This window comes from Notechis scutatus, chromosome 10 (genome assembly GCF_049901735.1).
Source record: "Notechis scutatus isolate UNSWTSFEM ecotype Mainland chromosome 10, rNotScu1.2, whole genome shotgun sequence".
NCBI lineage: Eukaryota > Metazoa > Chordata > Lepidosauria > Squamata > Elapidae > Notechis > Notechis scutatus.
In genome coordinates, this window is record NC_142018.1 from 5,964,857 (window position 1) to 5,988,213 (window position 23,357).

A 23,357-nucleotide genomic window follows, 5' to 3' on the forward strand; every position below is an offset into this window, starting at 1 on the left:
GTGGGCCAGCCACCATGGGCAGCTCCTCCTCTTCTCCCACAGCAAGATCGTAGGGCAGTGGAAGAGCTGAAGGACGGTTGTGGGGATGCAACCTTAGGAACGGCAACAGCTTCTCTCCTAGGCTTTCATTTTGGCTCCCAAGCTCTAGCAGGATGGGCAAGGGGCCCCTCCCTTATTCTTGTGGGTGGGAGAGCTGCCTTTGCCCCTCGTGGTTACAGATCCCTTCTGTCCGGATGTCCTTGCTCAGTTCGCCAGAGAAGGCTGATCGATGCATGGGGGTGGGCCTTTCCCTTGCAGAGCCTGGCATAGGAGCCTGGCCTGAGGTGCCCCTTGGCTCTCCCTCCTCCTGGGTCAGTATCCGCACCCTGCATTCTACAGTCTGCCTCCTCCTCCGTTACTCCTGCCTGCCACAACTGGGGGAGACTCAAAGGTGCTTTTTCAAAAAGGTAACTGGGCTGGCCTGGGTTTTTTCCCCCCTTGAGGAAGAAGATGTTTTGCTTTTCATCCAAGCAGCTTCATCAGTTCTGATGGAGAGTAGATGGAAGGAGGGATGGGCTGTGGGAAACGGAAGGCCTGTTTCTTCTTTGCAGTCCTCTGGTTGTTGGTGCTCTCATTGAGGCCACTTGTGCCCTCCGGTCACCTGCATCAAGTGTGGAATCTTCTTGGCATCCGAAATGGCTGCGTTCTGGACAGGCGATGGGTGTGATGTATTCCTCCCACTCTGTGGTGGGAGGGCTGTTCCATTCTAGCACCCATGTGCACGCTTTGGTCCCTTTCAAAGCAGCCACCTGTGGACTCTGCTGCCTTCAAGAGGGGACCTTTGTCCTTCAAAGGCAGGTGATGGCTGGATCCTGTCCTGATGGGTTGACGAGACAAGTGTGTATCGGTTATGACCTGCATGGCTGAGAATCTCCACTGAAGTTTGGGGGAACCCATTTAAAGAGAGGCTCAGGCAGAGAAGCCACTCATGGGCTTCTCCTCTTCCAGCTGGAAGCTGCCAGACTCTCACTAGCTGTGGCCCAGACACACCTGCAAAGTGGCTGCCTGGTGTGGTGGACAAGGTGCCAGCAGAGGTCCGAGTGGCCAATGGCGTCTCCACCTTCTGGCAATCTTTTGGTGACAGATGCGCCATTTCACTGGACAACACTGATAACTTCTTAGGCCTCCAGTCAATCTGAAGGACTCTTCCAACCATAGAGCTGTCAGCCAGGAGAAACCATCTCCCTGGGGGTGGGGATACCTCCACTGGGTCATCCATCTTGGGGGCTTCACTTGGATGACCTGCATTGGGAAGGGTGAGGCTCAATGGCCTCAAGAGCCCCTTCGGAGCTAGAAGATTCATGGCTTACTTGTCATGCGTATGGAGTTCATTCAGTATGAAAGATCTTCAATCTTTCTCACTTCTTCAAGTATCAGGCATGGATCGCCTTCTCCTTCTCCTGATAGATGGGAGAAATGCTGTCAAGGGCCCTGACTAAATGAGGAGGCAATAAATTTGCCAAAGCCCAGGAGGAGCCACCCGACTTGGGGCCTGGGGGCTGAAGGCAGGTCATTCCGGAGGAAGTTTCTTTCCTGTTTTTTGCAATTCCAATAATGATTGATTGAATTTCCTGCCAGAGTTCATCAAATGTCTTCTCAGAAGTGGCCGGTAGTTCAAACCTATTTTTTGCATACGTAATATGGATTTTGGTGACACCAAACTTCTTTGGAGGCCCTGCCTTTTGATAGTGCATAATTTGACTTTTAATCTTGCCCAACAATTCATGATCTAAACCACAATCAGCACTTGGATATGTCTTTAACAGCAAGACGGAGCTGGTCCATCGATGCCTGCACAGGACATAGTCAATCTAATAACAGCGAAGTCCATTTGGTGAGGTCCAAGTGTACAAACGGTCCTTGTGCTGTTAAAACCATGTATTCATGATCCTAAATCTGTTTTCTTGGCAAAATTGGACCAAACGTTCACCTGCATCGTTGCTTTCACCTAGTCCAGAAGATGCCCGTTTCCACTGAAGTCACCCAGGATGCAAACCATCTCTTTTGTTTCAGAGCCTCTTGGCGTAAAAGGCTTCTATCTCAGGCTGGGTTGCAGCCATGGTTGGGGCATAGACTTGGACAACTGTGATGTTGATGGGCTTGGCACGAATTATGATGGTCACTGACAGTTGAGCAGCTTTCCCCTGCTCTAGGAAGTTGATTGCTTCCCATATATGCCCCTCCATTTGCTTTCCTGGTATCCTGTCCTGAATAATAGGCAGTGAAGTCCTCAGGCTGGAAAAGGCCATTGCGCAATCAGCGTAGTTCCCACCTGATCACCTCACATTTGAGGATACCTTGACTCGTTCCTCGGACATCCCATCCCTGTGCAACGCAGGAGGCCTTTGTTTCTGCCCCGGCTGCCTCAGCCGCTGGCTGCCTTTTCACCCCTCATTGGGCATCCTATCCGACATGCTGAAGACGCTGTCCAGAGAACTGGAGTTCTTTGCAGAGTAGTTCTGCAGGTCTTCCTCCAAGTTTTTAACTCACAGCAACTGCTGCGCTCCTTGTTCTCCTGTCATCTCATCATGAGGAATGGGTTTGTCTTAGCCTGGCGCTTCAGTTGAGACCTGCCTGGTATACTTTCCGGTGGAATTGCCCTCCAGCACCGCTCTCACCCCCAAAGGATACTCCAGCCCCTTCCCACCGCCAACACCCGTCCCTCCCTCCACCAGAGGAGCATCCGCCTGCAGGAACTTAGAGATAGATAGATGATAAGATAGACAGACAGATGATAGATGGATAGATGATAGATAGATGGATAGATAGATGATAGATAGATGGATGGATGGATGGATGGATGGATGGATGGATGGATGGATGGATGGATAGATAGATAGATAGATAATAGATGAATAGATAGATGAGATAGATGATAATGATAGATAGTGATGATAGATGATAGATAAGATGATAGATAGATAGATGATAGATGGATAGATGATAGACAGATAGGTAGGTAGATAGATAGATACATGATAGTTAGATGGATAGATAGATGATATAGATGATAGATGTTAGATGAATAGATGAGATAGATGATAATGATAGAGATGATAGATGATAGATGATAGATAGATAGACAGACAGACAGATGATAGATAGATGATAGATAGATGGATAGATGATAGGTAGTTAGGTAGGTAGGTAGATAGATACATGATAGATAGATGGATGGATAGATGATATAGATGATAGATGACAGTTAGATGAATAGATGATAGATAGATGAGATAGATGATAGATAGATGATAGATATGACAGACAGATAGATAGATAGATAGATAGATAGATAGATAGATAGATAGATAGATAGATAGATAGATAGATAGATAGATAGATAGATAGATAGATAGACAGACAGACAGACAGACAGACAGACAGACATTTGGTACTATTTTAGGGCCTGCGCTGCCCAGGGCTATTTGCCGGGATGGGTGGCTACCCCACTGATGGAAGGAAACCCCCCTGCACCTGAAGCCCCACCGCCCTCCTCAGACGAGGCTGGTTTTGCAGGCCTCCAGGGGGGTTCGAGCTGCCCCTCCAGCCGCGGCCCTGCCTTCAGCCTCCTCTCTGCGGGCCCCGAAGGTCCTGGGCCAAAGCAAGTGCCCAAACTGGCCTCCCCAGAAACCCCACCGCGATGCCGCCGCCGCCGCCCCCCCGCCCAGGAAAAACGGGGCTGCCGAGGGGCTCCAAGCGAGCTTCGGGCCGCGCCGGGGAGGAAGAGCTCCGGAGCCCTCCGGAAGCGGGTCCAGAAGAGGAGCGCCTTTGCGGGAGCCGGCATCCCGGGTGGCCGCGGACCGCCCAGCCGAAGCCCTTTCCCGGGCGGGGGGGGATTCAGCCGCCGCCCCTCAACCTTCGGGCGGCCGCCGACCCGGAGGCTGCCGGGGCCCTTCGCCGCCTCCTCCTCCTCTGCCGCCGCCGCCGCCTTCGGTCCGGCCCATATAAGGCTGGCCAGCGGCCCCTCACGGGGTGGGGCCCCGCGGCGGCCATGACGTCACGGCGCATTTGGGGCGACAATGGCAGGAAATCCTGGCGCGTTTGCCCCCAGGCTCCTCCCGGGACCCCCGCCTTGCCCCCCTTGCGGCAACGGGGCTCCTCCAAAAGGCGGCCGGGCTTTCTCGCTTCCCCCGAAAACTTCGGCTTCTCCTCCGACGAAAAGCCCCTCTGGGGCGGCAGGAGCGGGGACTGAGAGGCGCCCTCCGAGACCCGGGTGGGGGCTTCCTCCGGAGAGCGCAGGGGGCCTCCGGGGCGTCTCCCTCGCTCGCCGAGGCTGCGCTTGGAGGAGGCGGAGGCCCGGCTGGAAAAGGGGCAGGCCGGGCACCAACTCAGCCGGGCGAAAGCAGCAGCAGCAGCAGCAGCAGCTCCGCTCGCTGGCCTCCGGCGGGGCTCCTGGCCCAGGCAGGCCGCGGGCTGGGCGGCCAGGAGGGCTTGTCCGAGACCCGAGCAAAGTCTTCCAATGCGGGGAGGGCGGGGGGCGCAAGCCACGACCACCCAGCTGCGCGAACGGGAGAAACGGCGCAACGTGACGCCGCCAGTTTGACACCCGAAGGCAGCCGGAGCTTCGACTCGCATCCCTTGGCCCCGCCAAGGGATGTGACATTGAAGCTCACGAGTAGGTCGCCTGGTTGTAGGTTTTGTTTCTTTATTGTTTCTATGAAGTGGAAAGAGTTTTTTTGCACGTGTGAGGTGATGGGTTCTGTGTAGGGCTGGAGTTGCTTGGGGACAAATTTGGCAAGATTCTGTAGAGGTGAGCCTATGGAGCTGACTATGGGTCTGAGTGGTGTTCCTTCTTTGTGTATCTTGGGAGGCCATAGAGCAGGGTGTCCAACCTTGGTAACGTTAAGCCTGGAGGACTTCAACTCCCAGAATTCCCAGCCAGCTTTGCTGGCTGGGGAATTCTGGGAGTTGAAGTCCTCCAGGCTTAACGTTACCAAGGTTGACACCCCTGCCATAGAGCTTAGGGAGGGAAGTCGAAAAAGCGGGCTGTCGTGTTGCCTTTCCTGTCAGCACCCATGGACCCCGAGCTGAGCTGACCCTCTGCATCTCAGGCGCTCTTCTTAGCATCCCCCCTTCATTCCGTGGGCTCTTCTGCGACTTAGTTATTACCCAGCATTCTCTCAGCACTCTGCTTGTGCTCGGAGGCACATTTTCTAACAAGCTTTCCGGCTGGAGTAATCGAATCTCAGTTCCCGCTATTTGCTAGTGGCGGCCACTGGATAAAATCCCTCTCCAGACTCCTGGCAAACATCTGGGTGTTGTTGTTTTTTTATCTACCAGAAGGCAGAGAATGACCCTTTGCTACATTAGACTGCGGTCTAATCTTGAGAAAATAAATAAGAGTCAGCAAACAAAGGATCACGGGCTCCCTCCGCTCTGTTGATCTACTGTAACTGCAGCCAAATAAGAATAAAAAGAGAAAATGGAAAAGCACACCCAGACGCCTAATCTTAGGCTGACCTACCTCTGCAAGGCTTTGATCCCTGGGGCCCAAGGAGCGAGACTAGAGTCCGTTCTCCAGGTTGCAATTGTGACTGAGTGGCCTCCCCTAGGAAGCAGGGAAGACTGGCCAAGCATGGGGTCTTCAGGGGTGGGGCAGGGAGGAGGCATGAGGGCAGCCACAGCCACAGGGCCATCATCTTGGCTTTTCTGACTCTTCCAGGACTCGCCCAAACTTAGATGACTTGTCACGAGCTAGTAGAAAGTGGGAGACAACCTGGAGAAGAATTCTTCTGAAGAAGCTCTGCCCAATCAAATCCTCTCAGCCTCGTCTTGGGTCTTGTAACCAGGAAAGGGAGCAGGGCTTAGGATGGCAGTGCACCTGCTGAGCCATTGGGTCATATGCATCTGACAAAGAGGTGGGCTTTCTAGCAGTGGTCCTGCCTGGCAGCTTGGCCCCCTCTGTGGGCATCCCTGCTTGCTTGCTTGTTTGTTTAGCCTACGGCATTTACAGAGGTCATACAATCACTGAAATGTACATTTAGTTTAAATAAAGCATCAGCATAGAAATATATACAACTTGCATATAATATGAGGACGCAACAATGGAGATAATATATTTAGGTAAAACCCATAATAAAATCACCATAATATGGAGCCCCAGAAGTGCAATGGGGTAGATGTGATAACTCAATGTCCAAGGAAGCCAACCGTTTGAAAGCTCGGCTGGGGCTGGCCGGGGGTGTCATCCCAGGTGCCTTGAGACCCCCTGTTCTTGGACGGTCTGGGTTGGACTCGTTTGTTCCGGTGCCCCACAGTCACACGGGGCTCCTGGCTCCCACTTAAAATCCTGCTCAGGGGACTTGATTTCCAGCGGGGTCATTCACAGGAGGGCAGCCACAATTAACGTCCTCATGCAAGTGGCACAAAAGCCCGTCACACACACACACACCCCCGGGCAGGAGGACCACCGTCTGGGCTTCTTTTCACCCCACCACGCAAGCTCCTATCTTCAGCCCATGTCTCCGACATCCTTCACTCCGTGGCGGGAACTGGATGGTGGCCAGATGGTGCCACCAAGCCCAGGAGAGCTGGGCCAGGACTCCTCCCGAGCAGCCTTCAGCTTTGGCCTAGCCGGGGAATCTCTGGCCCAGCAGCTTTTCCTTCCCTTTGCCTTCGCCAGCTGCAGATCACAAGCAATTTCATCAGCTCCTGTCGGCCACTTGAAGAGGGTGGAAGGAGAGCTGGCAGACAATAGCCTGGTGGGCATCTAACCAGGAAGCACCTTGAGATTTTGCAGGGTGACGGATCAGAAGACCCGGGGCGGGTGTGTGTGTGTGTGTCATTCCTCACAGGAGCTTCATTTTCCTTGTCTTTTTAGTAGCGAGGACTCTGTTTTATCTCAACCACTTCCTGTTCCCAGGATTTGCCCTCAGCTTCAATCCCATCTTCTCTCCCTCAACTTACTTCAACCAATAATGAAAGTAGTTGGATTTCTTGGAGCTCCATCCTGCATCCCTTCGAGGTCATTTTGATTTCCTCCTGTCTCTCTCTCCCACCAGAATCACCTCAGTCTTGAGCCAGCAGATCCTGGATCCTCTCGGACAATTTAAAAACATGACATTGTCATCACAATAATATGCAGTAGCCCAGAAAAGTTTAAAAATTCCAGTAACTACTGAAAAAACACGATGAGTTCCGAAGATCAAACCCAAGATGCGGATAAGAATCTGAGCCAGCTCTGAGAGGCATTTTCTGAAGGAAGGTTGCAGGAGTACTACCTTGAGGTAGGGGGGGGGAGCTCCCCTCCAGTTATTTGCACGAATGGTGCTGCCACTAATCCGTGCATCCATGCCAGGATGAATACAAAAGAAGGAGAACACAAAAGGAGACGCCAGGACAATAATGAGCTTTGTAGAAACGTTATTAGGACCGTTGTCCTCAAATATACTCCAGGGCTGTGCTCTCAATCTGCCAGGTGAACCCAAGTGACAATGAAGGGGAGGGGTCTCCAGGGTTTGACTCACAAGGGATTGGTTTGTTGGTCAAGTTTTAGAGCCCCTCCATCTCTCTTCCCCCCCCTCCACCCACAAACCTGCTCAGTTTGAGCATCGGCAAGAAAGGTTAGCTATAAAGGAGGATTGCTTGTCTCCTGGGCACCTGCTGCAACTGAAGAGGAAATAACTATCTGGGTCAGAGCACAACCTTTGTTATCTCACAAGAGCAAATAGGAAAGGCAGCTTGTCTACGCAGCTTCTCTTCCTGATGGGTTCAGTATTTAAAAAAATGCGGATTAATCACCCTCAGGTGGCTTGTTTCTGCAAATGGCAGGAAAATGATCCCCACCAAGAGGCTAAAGAGAGGCCAGCAGCGGCGGCCAAGGGTTCGGATTCTGGGGATCCGTTTCTCCTCTCTTTGGTGCAGAGGTGGGATTCAGCGGGTTCTGACCAGTTCTGGAGAACCGGTAGTGGAAATTTTGAGTTGTTTGGAGAACCGGCCAGTCCTGCCTCTGATTGGAGATTTTACAGTCTCCTTCCCCTGCCACGCCCACCAAGCCACGCCCACAGAACCAGTACTAGAAAAGATTGAATCCCAGTTTGGTCCCATAATAAAAGGCTTTCCTGCTCCCCCTCCAAGTGCCGCCTCAGCCGCCGCTTCTCCCCACGGTGGCCTGAGAAGGCTGCTCCACTGTGGGCTGGGCTCCAGCAAGGCACAAGCCAGAGGCAGCTCAGGCTGGGTCAGGCAAAGGAGCCCCGGGTGGAGGGTGGGGGTGGAATTGGCTTCTCACTTTGCCTGGGCAGACCTGGCGGGGTTTGGGCAGCAACGCAGAGCGAGGAACTCCTGAGGGAGTTTGCCTGGGCTCACGAGAAGGCAGCAAAGAGGAGTCCAAAGGCAGAGCAGAAGCCGGAAGATTCGCTTCAGTCAAGTTACTTTCTGGTGGTTTTGTTTGATTCGTGGGAGCCGTTCTCTTTATTCTCTCGAGGCTCTGTAATATTGCAAAGTTTGAAAGTCAGGCCAAGGGTGTGTGGGATGGTGGGTGGGTGGGGGGAGGGGAGGAGAAGATCAACTCAGCAACTGCTGCAGTCCTTGGATGTTGTCAGGCGGGCTCCCCTTCCTCCACTACAACAACAACCCGCTCAAATTGTATACTCCGTGATTCCCAATTAATCTGGCCAATTTTTAACAAACGGTTAAAAGTATTTAAAACAAGGAAATAGCATGAAATTTAAAAAAGAGGGCAGAGATAACCAACCGGAGGGGGACAAGCATGGCGAAGAGCCAAGTCCCTTCAGAAGACCAGCAGGGTGTGTGTGTTGTGTGGGTGTGTGTGTGGGGGGGGAGGCAGCCTTATTCCAGGCGGCAGGGGCTGGGAGAGCCGCTTCTGTTGCTTAGCCGAAGAAACTCAGAGCGTTGCCATCCCTGCCCCATCCGATCAGCCGGAGCTCTTAGGGGAGACAGGTGGGCGCCAAACGAACCAGGCCCTGTGCTGTGTGGGGCTTTCTAGGGAACGCCACCACCCGTATCAGAAATGTCAGGTGAGGCTCCATTCAAACTCCAAGAAAGAAAACCTTAGACTCCATTGTTCTAGAGCAGGGGTGGGCAAACTTTTTGGCTCGGGGCCGCATTGACTTTTAAAATTTGACAGACGGGCCGGGTCAGCACAAGATTTTTTGGGAATTGTCCCCCTTCCCCCTCTTCTCCTCCTTCCCCTCCCCTCAGAGGCCCCTTGAGTCAGGAGTTGCTACCACCGGCGAGGCTCCAGTCCCGCGTTGCCTGGGGAAGGGAAAGGCAAAAAGGAAGAGCCGCGGCGGTGCTTTGCAATGGGAGCAGCGGCACCGGAGGCTCAGGCTCAGTGGCTCCTGGTTTTGCCTTTTCCTTCCCAAGGCAACGCGGACTGGAGCGCGCTGAGCTGCGCCGGCGATAGCAACTCCTGACAGCCCCAGCCGGACACCTGAGCGGAGCCCGGGCGGAACTGCCTGTTGCTGCTGCCGGAGCACCGCCGTGTCGCCTCCTCCAAGCAGCCCACCCGCCCACCAGGCGGAACCCTTCCCTCCTCGGCAGGAAGACGCTCCAGCCTGCAAACCAGCCTGGAAGCCCCGGAAAAAGGGGGATCGGCGGGACTCACCTTCGGAGAGGTCGCACTCGAAGGTGATTTCGAACTCCCAGCCGAGGCCTTTGCAAAGTTCTTTTCTTTCCTACCCCGAGAGCGCTCTGCACTGTTTTGCAGCTTTGGGGGCCATGCGGCACAGGGCAATACGCCATGCCCAGCGATTTTTTTTCAGGGGCGGGCCGGATTGGACAGACCAACGGGCCGGATGTGGCCCGCGGGCCGTAGTTTGCCCACCCCTGTTCTAGAGAAAAGGACTTTTAGTGGAAATCAAAAGTGGCAGCATCAAAAGAATTCGAGATCTGAGGCGAGAAAATCACATATACAAAGTTATGGCAACGTTCCCACCCACAACAGTTCAAACTGGACACCCAATCTGAGATGTGCATGACGTCATGTGGGGCATCTTCAGGTGGTGTTTCAGACATCCGGCCACTGACCTTGGCCTGGATAGATAAGATCCAGTAAGCGGCAGCAGTAAGCAAGTGAGCATAAACAAGAAAGTTTTCCCAAGTTTTACATTTCACCAACTCAAGCCTCCAGCACTCTCTCCCCCCCCCAAGCCCAATTTATCCTCCCTCCCGCCGTTACTATGGCAGCCGGAAAGACAAGCAGACGAAAGATTCTTGAAGGCTGACAGGAATCGTATCTGGAAGCAAACTGACAACCAGCACAGCTTGCAAAGCAGAGCTGTCACGTGGGCCTACAAGATGTCCGTGATACGCCACTCTTGACCAGTTTAAGCTTCTGCGTAGTCTTCAACGGCAGCCCCAAGTAGAGGGCCCTGCGGTAGCCCAGCTGAGAGGTGACCAGCTGGGCATGAATAGTGCTCTGTTGGGGCTGCACCTCCTAGAGATCCCACTTGGTCTGAGGCTGTGTTCTCACTCCCAACCCATCTCAACGAGCAGCACTGGAAGCGTTGCTGGAGCCGAACGGAGCGTCCCTTAGGCAGAATAAAGGAGTGAGGTCCATTTGGGTCCTTCGTCTTCCTTCTGGGAAGCATCGACTCCCCCTGGCTATCTTCACAACCCCCCCCTCCCCCGAGGCTGGCTGGAATACAGAGGACCTGGGTCAGCGGGCTGCAGGGTTGAGCCGGGGACCGCTTGGATCCAATCCACCCCTTTCCCCATTCCTCCATCTTCATCTTCGCCGAAAAGGGAGGAACTGGCAACCTTCTAGACCTTGGGAACGGAGTCTGGCACTCTCAGGCTTTCACAAAGCTTGTGGTGGCTGAACAGCAGCTGGCAACACCCAGGTTATTTTTAGTTTTTTTAAAAATAGATTTTGATGAAATGAATTGAGGCAAGTTTTGGATGGAAAGAAGAACCAAGGATCTTCTGTGAGGCCACGTTGAATCCTCCCAAACTGACCACTGCAAGACAAAAGCCCAGTTTTATTTTTGCTGGGCCTTTTTAATTACCTGTGGACTCCGGAAACCATCTTTTGCAGAACTTTGCATTACAGATGTTTCCTTCCCTCCCTCCCTCCCTCCCTCCCAGCTGGCAGCCTTCTTTAGCAAAGATCTCCTGTCTGCAGCCCCGAGTCCCCTTTGGAGAGACGTCTGCTGAACTCTCAAGATGCAATAAGAGTTTGGCCAACAGAGCTCAGCCTAAGGAAGGCTTTTGTTGGGCATTTGGATGTTACAGATAGTGGACATAAGGGGGATCGGCCACCAATGTTCTTCCAATGTTCAGCTATTCTGGGGCACAGCTGCCATGGCTAATCTAGCATCGCTGAGAGGAAGACCATGCAAGCTTTTGTCAGAACTCTTCCTCGGGCAGCTGCCGAGCGTGGCTACAAGCTGGATGTTGGCATCGTTTACACAGGGCTGGACCCACCCAAGGGAAGACCCTGTACAGAGTGCAGCCCCTTTCAGACCAGCCATTCAGAGAGGGGGTCCCTTCTCATGGCTGCTGGGCCCTCCACCTGCTGAACCAGGCCGGGCTTTTTCCAGGGACAGAGGCAGACGGGCACGGTCACCTCCCACCGGAAGCTGAAATGTGCTGCCTTGGGCTTTAGCCTCCCCCTCCCACGGTGTGTCTTGAACCCAGCTGTTCCGCTCCCTAGTGTGTGCACAAGTGGTGGCAGGGGATGGCCTGGGGGCCAGCCAGCCTGATGGGCAGCGTGGAAGGGGAAGCTCTCCAGAAGGGGCCAAAGGGCTGGTATCCCTTGCCTGCAAGGAGCCCTGCAGCTGCCACGCCTTCCTGACTCCAAGCGCTTGACCCGACTGCTGGCGAGGCAGGGAGGAGGGGGGGGGGGGAAGGTCCTGCAGAGAGAGGCCTGGCACTGCTGTGCCCCTGAGCCCACCCTGCTGGGCGACCCTCCGGTTCTCTCTCACTCCCACCCTCAGTGACCTTGTTTTAAAAGCAGGGCAATGCTTAGAAGGGATGTTGAAATGAAGAGGCCATAAAGCGGAAAACAGCCCCCCCCCCCCCCAGAAAGGACCCAGTCCTGTGTTTTTAGAAGTGCAACGTGAACTGAATAACTTCCTTTCAAACTTGTTCTCAGGCTCTTTTTGAGAAAGCTTGAAAAAAAAGTTCTTCTCAGAATGGCCCAGCATTAGGAAAACACGGGCTGATCAGTGAGACCTGGCAGAAAGTGTTATGAAAGATAAATTCACCAAAAACCAAAAGGATAACAAGAGCCTGAGGAGTTACGCGTGAAAGCTGGCTGGGTGCCTTTGGGCCAGTTACCCTCTCTCAGCCCAACCCACCTCACAGGGATGTTGTGGGGAAAAGAAGAGGATGAAGAGGTGTTGAATAAGTTTGCCACCTTAAGTAAAAATAAAAAAGGCAAGAAAGAATGAAAGAAAATCCTGTGCACATGGCTTATGAAATGCTTATCTCACTTTATATGTCAGTAGATTTATTTATGAAGCATTCATATATTATGCTGACAATCAAACACCTTTGAGAAATCCTGTATCAAGAGAGGCTTATAACCGTAGCACTTAGATTGATATACTGTGCTATAGTCCTTTACAGCCCTGGGCAGTTTACAGAGTCAGCCTTTTGCCCTAAATAATCCGGGTCCTCATTTTACTGACCTCAGAAAGATGGACGACTGAGTCAACCTGGAGCCCCTCAGGATCAAACTCCTGACAGTGGGCAAAGTCAGCCTGCAATACTGCATTCGAATCACTGCACCACCATGGCTCTTATATGAATAAGTAGTTAAATGGATAAAAAGTAAAAATGAAAAATCAAATAGCGCAACAAATAATTTCGATTTGGAATTCAGAGTATGGAGACACCCACCTGCTTTAAAATGAGGGAGAGCAACTGGGTGTCAGAGCGCATTGTCAGAATGGTTGCCTATTAGAGCTGACCTAGAAACCAGGCAATTGGGAGTTCTAGTCCTGCCTATGAAGCATGAAAGCAGGCTGGGTGACTTTGGGCCTCTCTCTCGCTGAGACAAACTCACCTTACAGGACTGTGGTTGTGGGGAAAACAGGAGGAGGAAATATGTTCGCTTTGAGTAATAAAAACGGTAATAAAGGCAGGATAGAACTCTATAGTCAAAGCAGTTCCCAGCAAGGCTGGCTGGGGAATTCTGGGAACTGAAGTCCTCCTAGGTGCCTGGACACTTGCTGCCCAGTGTGTTCTGCACAGCACCTTGAGAAACATTGTGGCAAATCATCCACGGATACTTTGTTTCAGGAGGAGAAAAAAGCCTCAATAAAAAAAATCTAGGGAGGTTGTATGGAAGGATTCTCTATAATATGAACTATGGTCCAGGAATGTTTTTGGAAAATATCCCTTTTCCTTTCAGAAATAAATGGGAATGTTGGGTGAAACTGTTAGGCTGGATTTGTGCAAAATGCTTGAGCAGATAGATTTGCACTTGTGTGAAGCTACATTAGTTTAGACTAGGCTGACTGAGGGAATGCAGGGACAACTCAGTGTCCAGCCATTGAGGAAGATGCCCGCCCAAGACTCAGCAGCTGCTGGGCACCGCCTGAGGGGTCTTCTCCCCTGCCTCGGACAACGGAGGGGCTGCCAAGGAGGCTCCCTTGGCCCAACAGTCCAGGATTCAGGACGGTGGCAGGCGCCCACCAGCCGTTCTGCACCAGCCGGATGGATTACTCGGTTGTTGGGAGTCACCTTGATTGTTGGTGTGTATGGAGAAAAGGGAGCACGTCGTCAGGATCATGGGTGCAACCTGCAAGCAAGCTTCCTGGGCAGGAGAACAGCATGGGAGGAATCTTTCTGCCTTCACACAATACAGGGGCCGTGGCCGAGCCAAGAGGAATGGCAGCAGCGACCCGACGCAGAAACGTTCCCAAGGGTCGTCGGGCAACAGCTGCAAGGGAAGCCCCGCTCGGAAGCCTCCCGGTCGGTGTCCCGTGTTGGGCGCGCTGACCTGGGGCTGGGGCGAGGACGCGGGGCCGCACTCAGCGCCCCGGGCAGCCCACGTCTGGCAGGCGGCCTGGGGGGCCCTGGACATTCGGGTCGCTCTCCAGAGGCCCAAGAGCCTTCGCCGCCCGCCGGGAGGGGGAAGAGCGACAGAGCGAAAGCGACGCGCCTCCATCGCAGCGCCGAGCCCGCCGGTGCCGCACCAGATGCTCCCGAGCGGCGTTTCCTTTTCGGGCCGGGAGCGATGCTGGGAGCGCCCGCCGAGCCCCCGCCCGGCTTGCTCCCCCGCCCGCCTCCTAGGCCACGCACCGGACGGCCTTCGCACGGGGCGCCGAGCCGGGAAGCCCCAGGGCGGGAGGGCGCGAGACCCGCCCGGGAAGGGCGGGAGAGCGGCAGGAGCGTCGGGGCGGGGGCTGCAGAGTGCCGGCCCCGAATAAAGGCGGTGCGCTTGGCCGAGGCTCTTAGCCTGCCGACGAGTCACTCCCGCCGCCCAGCACAGCTCCCAGCCGAGACGCCCGCAGCCCCAGGACGCCCAGCCCGCCGGCACCATGCCGAAAACGGTACGGGGGAGGGGAGGGCAGGGGAGGCCGCGGGCCGGAGGCGCCCCTTCTCCTGCGGCGGCGTCGCATCGCGGCTGCCCGAGTGCGCGGAGCGGAAGGGCGTCTCCCGGGGAGGCAGCGCCGAGGGGTCTCCACTCCTAACGCGGACCTTCCTTGCACCGGGCATCTGGGTGGGGGCCGGAGGTCTCGCCCCGCCGGTGAATGGGGCCGTCGTTCGCGGGAAGGGGCCCAGGCCAGCGCGCCGGCCCTCCGCCCACGCGCTCGCCGCTTCCGCCCACGGCCGCTGGGGAGGTGCTGAGCCCCTCGGCCTCGGAGCGAGCCGGGACCGTCTCTGGTGGCGCTACCGGCAGCCTCGGCCACTGCGCCGGGCGGGCCCCGCCCGAGGAGAGCGCTCGGCGCGGCGGAAACTCCCGCGGGAGGCCCGGCGGCGAGGAAGCCGGGACCCAGGCGGCGATGGGCGGGAGTCGCCCGCTGACCTCAGGGCCGGCCGTGGCAACCGGGTCGGAGCACCGGGCTACCGTCGGGCGGGAAGGAGCCCAAGGAGGTGCGGTGGGCTCGGCAGCTTTGCGCAGGCCCGCTTTCCTCCTCCTCCTCCTCGGGGGCAGCGGGCGGGCCGGATGCTGGTGCCGCGCCTGAGAGAAAGCGGGCCTCACTCCCGCCGGCTGGAAAGGGCGAGGCAAGCCCAGCCTCTCCGGACCCCGCGCCTGGCCGGCCTCCATCCTCCGGCGGGCAGGCGGCCGCGGGGGGAAGGCCCCGCGGAGCATCGCCGGTTGCGCTGCGGCTGGCAGGAGGATGCCGCGGCTGTTGAGAGGCGGAGGAAGGCAGAGGCCGGCCGGGCCCCGCCGAAGCTTTCCCGCCCTTCAGGCGGAGGGGCGGCAGCTGCGGGCGAGAGTTGGAGCAAGGGCAGAATTTCCCCCGCGTGGCCATTTGCCCACGTGAGGCCCAGAGGCGTCCACGCAGGAAAGGCAGCAAAGGGGGCGCTTCTGCAGGCTCGACCCGCTGCCTCCCGCCCGTCGAGTAAGAGCCCAGGTTCGTTTCGGGCGCCAATGGCCAGTCCGGGCCTGCCGCTGTTGCTCAGGGCTGGGATCCAGCGGCGGGTGGCCGGCGCTGCCTCAGCTGGGAGGGCCCGTTTGAGGCGGCGTGGTTTTTTATGAAGGAAGAACAGCTTCCCATTCCCTAGATGGGGCTTCCGTTGCCTGCGCCGCAGCGTTTCTCAACCTTGGCAACTTCAAGCTGTAGGGACTTCAACCCCCAGAATCCCCCAGCCAGCAGGACCCGCCCGCCATAGTGTCTGGCCAGCCTGGTCTGTGGCTTTGGCTGCATTTCAGTCGCTCATGCCTGCCTTTCTCCCAGAAGCGTTGCCTGGGTGGGGAAAGGCCGGTCGTCTCCTTGGGGCAGAGCCTGAGCCCTGCAGGATTTCAGCCAGAGGCCTCGCCCAGCGGTTGCCCTCTGAGCCCCCTTGGCCTGGAGGTGGCGGGCCTTCTTCCTGCCAGGCCTGTGTGCAGGGTTCCCTGTCTCCTGGTGCAAAAGGACCCTGGTGGAAGAGCCTCCGGCCAGCCGGCCTCTGGCTTCTCGCAGCCTCAGCTTCTTTGGGAATCCAGAAAGCTGAGCAAGTCCCTCCTCTGTTGCAGAGAAGCCAAAGCTGCACCTACTCTCAGTAGCAGCAATGGCTGCTCTTAAGGGGGAGGGGCAATTTTCCCAAGGAGCCAACATGACAAACTGGGGCTGTTGTGGAGGGCTGAACCAATAGAACTGGAGGTGTGTAGGCACGCACACACGCACGCAGGACATGTGTAAATGGAAAAATAGTTGCGGGGGGCGGGAGCAACCTAGTTGCATTGCGTGCATGGTACTATTTCCATTTGGTTTCTAATTTCCAAGTGATCTCACATGGGCCAGACCGGGACAGCCTAGACCGGGCCAGATGTGGCCCTGGGGCTGTACAAGGCCCTGGTCCGGTCTAAGGGATCTGCAGTCCAGTATCGTGGACCCCCCCCCAAGTCTGAAACTTAAGCAATTCCCTCGAACCACAGCGGGTTTTGTCCGGAGGCGTCAGCCTTTCCAGATGGACCAGACAGGGAATATGACCAATAAGATTAATTCTGCTTTATGGTACAGCTACATAAACAGAATTTGAAAGTACAATGCTGCAGCCTGTGGTCTTGAAGAGGTTCCTCTTGCCCCACCCAGCCACAGGTTGTGTCCTCTTATCTGGCCGCTCCTAGTCCATGTGTCTTTGCCCCTCTTTTCCTTCTGACACACCATGGCAAGATACGAGCACCTGGGACTCTTGACCTTGACAAGAACGATAGTTGGATCCCTGTGGAAAGGTGGAGGCCAGGGCACCTGAGGGACTGGGGTGCCAGTCCCAGGGACCCAAGCGCTAGTTACGGGGCAAGGTAACTTGTGGCTAGAGAGCTTTGCACTTTTGACCAATGTCACTGGTTCACTGTGGCTGCTCATAAGAAGGGCTGCTATGTGGGCGCAGCTGTTTACAAACTGGTCCTTTAGCAGCAGACGGCAGCAGTGCCTGACAGATGCTCTGCCACCCCTTCTGGGATGCTCTCGCTCACCTGCCTTACCTGCATCTTTGCATGGGATTGGTTGGCACCCTCCCAAATGCAGCCAGGTTTATTTTTGAAGAATGCCCTTGGAGGCTGGCTTATTAACTTGTGTTGTTTTTGTAATATTCTTTTAAGTTAAAAATAAGTCAAATGGTGCAGAGAGATCCAGCCCTGCAGGAGAACCTGTTGATGCCAAGCCAGGAGCAAACCAGAGCTCACAGCTACAGTTGTGGGGTTCACAGCAGGGGGAGCAGCACGCGGCTAATGCCTCTGGAGACTGGAGGCATCTTGTTTTGGGGGACTGATGGAGCTCCCCGGTTTGCTAATCGCATTTGTGGTTGGTCTGGTTTTGCTGCCTTATCTTGGACCAGGGCCAATGGCTTTGGAGAGCTTCTTCCGTATCTTTTATTCTTCCTTGTGTCTTTCAAAATGGAATTTCAGAATTTTCCCTGTGATCACAGAAATATACACAGCTGACATAAGCTGTAATGAGCTACATCTTTCTGACTTCTGGCTTTGGAAGGAAAGTTTTGAGCTGGGCTCCTTTCAGGTCTTCGCTGTGCCGAGAACATGTTAGTTTGGAGCTGGCGAATGAGTTTGGAGCTGCTGCGGGCCCTTGTCTGAGCTTGACTGGGACGGCTTCCTTGGCTAAGGGAGGTGAGGTGTGCTCAGTGCTGAGAGTGTCAAGTCTGTACTTGACTTCCTTTTGGGGGAGAAAAACAGGAAGATTTTAGCGGAAAAGATTCCAAGGGACGATCCTGGTTTATTTTCTAGCCGAAAACTTTTAAGGAGCAAAATCGGAGGCGCCTTTCATTAGCTCACAACAGGAGAGCATTTTTCAAAGTGGCGTAGATGGGGGGGGGGGTGGGGGAAATGCAACGCATAGCTTCCTTAAAATACTAAGGGTATTGTGAGTGGATTCCACCCCACCCCCAACTGCTGGCGAGAGATCAGTTCGATTCTCTTTAACTTCTTCCTTCTTGGGTTGTACAATGGCTTCTTTAAAGAGAGATGGGGTATTTGATACTTGAGTGGTATAACCTTTGAAATGAGATGGAGCTGCAGCTTTGCTTTCCTTCATTTTTTTTTTTTTTAAAGCCCTGCCATTTTTAGAAAGAAAGAAAGAAGCCAAAAGGCTGCTTTTGTTCCTAGGGGGCTTTTTCTGACCCGGCAGGCTAGCACCACTGTGGGGTTTGCAGGCCTTCCCTGGGATGTCGTAACCACCCCCTCCCTTCTCTTCCTGTTCCCTTCAGAGGCCGCCTCCCTTCTGCCCCTCCCCCCAGGCCTGGGGCCACCAGCAGCCCATCTGCATTTTCAGGCCTTGGGTGCATTGGCAGCCACCTGCGGCTGTGATTCCATAGCTTGAAGGTGGATCTGGGGAACAAATCCAGGAGGCTGTCCCTGCATCCAGCCTCCCTAGCCAAATTCCTAGCTGGAGTCCTTTGGGCAGGGCTCATCCGCAGCCGTGGTGCCTTCTGGCCACCACTTATGACCTGAGGAAACGTGTGCTGGTTGCCAGGTGAATTCCTGGGGGCCGATTTCCTCAGATTCCCACAGCGCCTGGGTCAGTTAGAAACTATTGGATAGAAACTATTTTGTCCGATCTGATGATTAAAAAAATTAATATTAAATATTAAAAATTAGTAAAAAATGTAAACAAAGGCAGAATTCCTGGGCTCTGTTAGTGCAGAGTTTGTCAACTTTGACAACTTGAAGAAGTGTGGGTTTTTTCAGCTCTCGGAATTCCCCAGCTGGCCAGGCAGCCATGTTGCCTGAGGGATTCTGGGAGTTGAAGTCTTAAAGTTGCCAAGATTGAGAAACAGTGTCTTTGTGCTTGAAAGTACTGTAAATCAGAGGTCTCCAACCTTGGCAACTTTAAGACCTGTGGACTTCAACTCCCAGAATTCCTCAGCCAGCAAAGCTGGCTGAGGAATTCTGGGAGTTGAAGTCCACAGGTCTTAAAGTTGCCAAGGTTGGAGGCCTCTGCTGTAAATGACAAACTAAGAATGCACATTTAGCCTTGTTAAGGCAAAAGTATGTCTTCAGTGAAAAGTATGTCTTGTTTTAAGTGTGCCAGAATTACCCCCATGGTCTGAGATGGGCCCCTTTTCCCAGCCAGAAATCTGTACTTGGGTGTTATTTATTTTTTATGTTATTCAATTAAGTCTTAGGGTTTTTTTTTTATTTTTTAATCCCACCTTTATTATGTTTATAAATAACCCAAGGCAGGAAACCTAATACTCACTCCTTCTTTCTCCTAGTTTCTCTGCAACAACCCTGTGAAGTGGGCTGGGCTGAGGGGTGTGTGTGACTGGCACAAAGGGGTTCTGCTCCAAGAGAAAACCTGAATGTGGTTTATTCAAATTAATTTGAATCAATTTGTGATCCCTCTTTTTGTCTCATTAAAATCTTGCTGTGGGAAGGGTTTATAGGTCTGAGGGCCATCCAGAGGCTCCCCCCCCCCGCCCCCCGGCCTTAGGGTATTCGCGCGATTCCTTACTCGCTTACTGGAGCAATCTGAAGGCCTTGGTGACTCAGGGTCCTTATCTTCTGGGAGATTACAGCAGGAATGTGCAACTTCTTTCCAATGCTTGTGGGGGGGACAGACACATTCCTGCCCTGCAAAGCCGCAGAAATGAGCCCTCGGTGGCTGTTAAAGCTCCCCCGTTTCTTGTATCCCTGTGTTGCTTCTCATGGTTGCTTGGACTTTTGCAGCCCAGGTCTGTTTGCCCAACATAATCTAGAAAGTGGGCAGGGCCAAAATGAAGCTGTCATCAGAAATAAAACTAATTTGATAGAAAATGGAATTAAACTATTTATTATGCCAGTACTTTGATTACTTCTTGTCAGGCTATTTCTGTACCTCTGGTTTGCATTCGGTATGTTTGTTTGATTTCTGTAATAGTCAAATAACTTATAAGAGTGAAGCAGTCTTGCGATACAATATCTTCATTTTGCCTCATTAGAAATCAAAACCAGGGCCTTGGGGGTTGAACAGGTAAACTATCTTTCCTAAAACTTTTGGTGCCTTGAACATTTGTGAACAACCTTCAGAATTAAGTCTTTGAGACCATTTCTTCTCCTGACCTCAAAATAGACCATCCCAATCCGAGAGTTGGCTTCTGAGCAGAGCAGAAGTGTGGTGTTCCTGTACAGCTTTGTAGACAGTCGCACTTAGTGCTTTCCAACTCCTAGAGGATGGCTAAAGAAAGCAGCCAGGCCTGAAATCCATTTATTGACACTTTCCTCAGGCCAGGCATTCCCTCCAGAGGCATGGAGGATACTTGTCCCAATTGGTGCTATTTCAAAAGGCAAGTGGGCTTCGTTTTTCCTTGAAGACATTTTACTTCTCATCCAAAAAGCTTCTTCAGAATTGAAGAACTTTCTTGGATGAGAAGCATCTTCAAAAGTCCAATTGCCTTTTGAAAAAGCATCTTTGGGACAGTCATAACCTGGATGACTGAGAATCTCCATAGCCATTGAGGATACTCGTGCCTGATTTACATCTCTGTATATTTGTATGTTGGATACTTTCATAAACATTAAGGTTAGTTGTTCTTTTTAGGTTAGGATAATTCTTTAAAAAAAAAAAATAGAAGTAGGCTTTGTTCCTTATTGTTTAAAAGAGCCAAGTTATAAGACCATAAGTTATAAACCCTGAATTGGCCCAGTAAAATAAAAGAGTCCTTCATATCAAGGTTTGATGGCTGGAATTGCACGACTCCTGGAATTATTGACCAGCGCAAATATTTCATTCTTGACCACAGAGATCAAGATGGTGAAGACTTCCTGAGAAATATATCCTAGTTACATCTAGAGTTATCTAGTCCATTTCAGCCCTGCTTTTGGTCAGGATGTGAGACTAAGTCACTGGACTTTTATGCCAGGAAGATTGGAGCATAGATATGTTACTCTGAAGGCCCCGGCAGCAGTTGATGGCTTATTACGTGCCGGAGAGTGGAAGGGGCTGGTTTCCTTGCTTGACAGCATGGCTGTTAGCCTGGAGTGCCCTGTGGGGTCCATCTTGCTCCCATATTTGCCAGCAATGCAAAAGAAATCAGCTGGAGCTTTGCTGTGAGTTTTCATCAGCATTTCAATAATGGTAGTTTTATTGCTTCTTGTCATTAACCCCAAGCAAATTGGCCTCAGATGTTGCTTCAGTTCAGTAGTATATGGGACGAGGGTGAACAAGCTGAAATTAAAGCCAGACAAGCCAGGAATTCAAATTTCTGTAAGGAAAAGTGGCTAAGGGCTGGAATTCAGTCGAGAAACGCAACTTCTCTGGAAGTATTCGGGGGGGGGGGGGGGCTTCCTAGAAGTGCCCTATGACAGTTTTCAGATGAAAGCTGGGGAGCACATGGACAGAACTTGGCAACAGTTATCCATGCCTTTGTTGAATTGCAGTTTGGGCTGCTCCAGTACATTGATGCATGAAAAGTAGCCAAGAAAGCTGCCAGCCATGAATGGAATCACAATCATGCCATGCCCACACAGATGCTGTAGGTTGGTGCTGCTCACTGCTTGTTGTCTGGGCTCCATTCAGTGTCGGACTCTTCCTTGAAAGCGACACAGGCCACCTCGTTTGCTAGCAGAATGGGGGTGGGGGAGGAGAAAAGAGGCTCTTGGAGAAGTCCAGCTTCTGCTCAAGAAAGTGAAAAAAAAAATATTCCGGATGGCTCACTTTTAAGGCTTTGGAAGAGTGTTCTATACCTTGCAATGTCAGAAATGCTTAGGAATTGACTTTGCCTTTTGAAATGTGCTCAGTGGTTGTGGTTATAAAGTGGGTTGGGAAGATCATCTTCCCTTTTAAGGGAAAAAAACTGAGTGATTATGGCAAAAAGGAATATATGAACTGTTCTGTCTGCTGCCTTTCATATTCTACTATTTCATATCTTGGAAGCATTTTACTAGCCGCTGCCAGAAACAAAACGTTCCTTTTATTTGTGCCAGTTCATTACATTTTTACTAAAGACCTGCTCTTTTTTATGCTTCCTCTGCTAATTTACTAAGCATTCTGTTGTGTTACTGTGATTATCAAGGAAAAAAAAAAACAAGGAAAAGGAGACTGAAAAGGACGCAAGGAACTTCTCCAAAGGTGACTGTGCTATAATTAAATCCCACTTTGGAGGACCTCAACAGGCGTCCTTTCCATCTTCTTCTCTTCCCTGTTCATTTTTTTAAACAAACGATTTGCGCAGGGAAGGAAGAACTTTCTCGGTTTCTGATTTTTCATGAAGGGAGTTAGAGCTTCCTTGCTTGCTAGGCCTCTTGAATTCTCACGCCGCCACCTCACCAATATCCTTCCCTTGCAGGATGTTGCCCACAATGTGGCAAGTGTGTTTCCTCTTTTTATTTTAGCACCAAGAGCGGCTTGGTTTTTATTAAAAAGGATTTCGGCTCTTTGTGTTTATTACTTAACATGGCTCCCTTGGCGTGGTGAAGATCTCTGAATCATACAATACCCACCAGTGGCATAAAACGCAGCCTCCCCCCTCCCCAAATGGGTTTGGAGATCCCTCCAGAAACTGCTGCAGTCGTGCCATTTTCACCATAAGAAGGGGAAATTGCTAAATAAATGGAAAGTGATCAAATTTACTTCCGTTCGGTTGTGCCTGAACTCAGAGACTGCCTGGACAAGTCCTTGCAGATTTTTTGGGCAAGATTTTTCAAAAGTAGTTTGCCATTGCTTGCTTTCCAGGGCTGAGACAAAAGGGACTGGCCCAAGATCACCCAACTGGCTTTGTGGTAAATATGGGGCTAGAAGTTACCCTCTCCTGACTCCTAAGCCTTGTGCCTTAATCACTACACTAAACTGGCTTTTAACTGGCTTATTGCTTAATTTACTTACAGTATATTTAAATGAAGTTTAGCTTCCTTTTCTGTTCTTTGGAATCCAGCCTTGAGGCAGGTTGGTCAGAGGCTAAGAAAGGACCCTTAGTTTCAATATCGGAATAACTGAATAAATCTGAAGAAGACTTGGGCTTTGAATTAGTCTGCCTTGGGGGGGGGGCATTTATCTTCCTCGACCCTCATGAGTTAACCTGCAGCCAAAGGGATGGGAGCCCCACTGGGACGCCTGGGCACTGGCCTGGGCACAACCTCGCCAGAGATCTGCTCTGGGCTCAGTCCCCACATGGGCCACAGATTTGTCCCATTGAACCAAATCGCTAGGTACAAAACTATGGAGAAAATCCAGAACTTAAATATTCACCAGTTCCCTGAAGTTGACCTTTGAATAAAATTGGACTGAAACTAACCGTTAAGAGCCCTTGTTTATCTGTGTTGAAAAGCT

At 52.5% G+C, this 23,357-nt stretch overlaps 1 protein-coding gene and 1 long non-coding RNA gene across 2 annotated transcripts in view; both read left to right on the forward strand.

Moving 5' to 3' along the window:
* Positions 1–4,140: 4,140 nt before the first annotated feature.
* LOC148129742 (uncharacterized) lies at positions 4,141–6,050 on the forward strand. The gene is made up of 2 exons (XR_015750682.1): positions 4,141–4,789; positions 5,702–6,050. It is a non-coding gene; the product is annotated as an uncharacterized LOC148129742 (long non-coding RNA).
* An 8,289-nt stretch (positions 6,051–14,339) lies between these two features.
* The window catches only part of MSN (moesin), a 58,928-nt gene continuing 49,910 nt past the window's right edge, over positions 14,340–23,357 (forward strand). Inside the window, exon 1 of the mRNA XM_087972018.1 lies at positions 14,340–14,501. Coding sequence (XP_087828144.1) covers positions 14,490–14,501 — 12 coding nt within the window. The 5' untranslated portion in view covers positions 14,340–14,489. The remainder of the gene's footprint in view (positions 14,502–23,357) is intronic.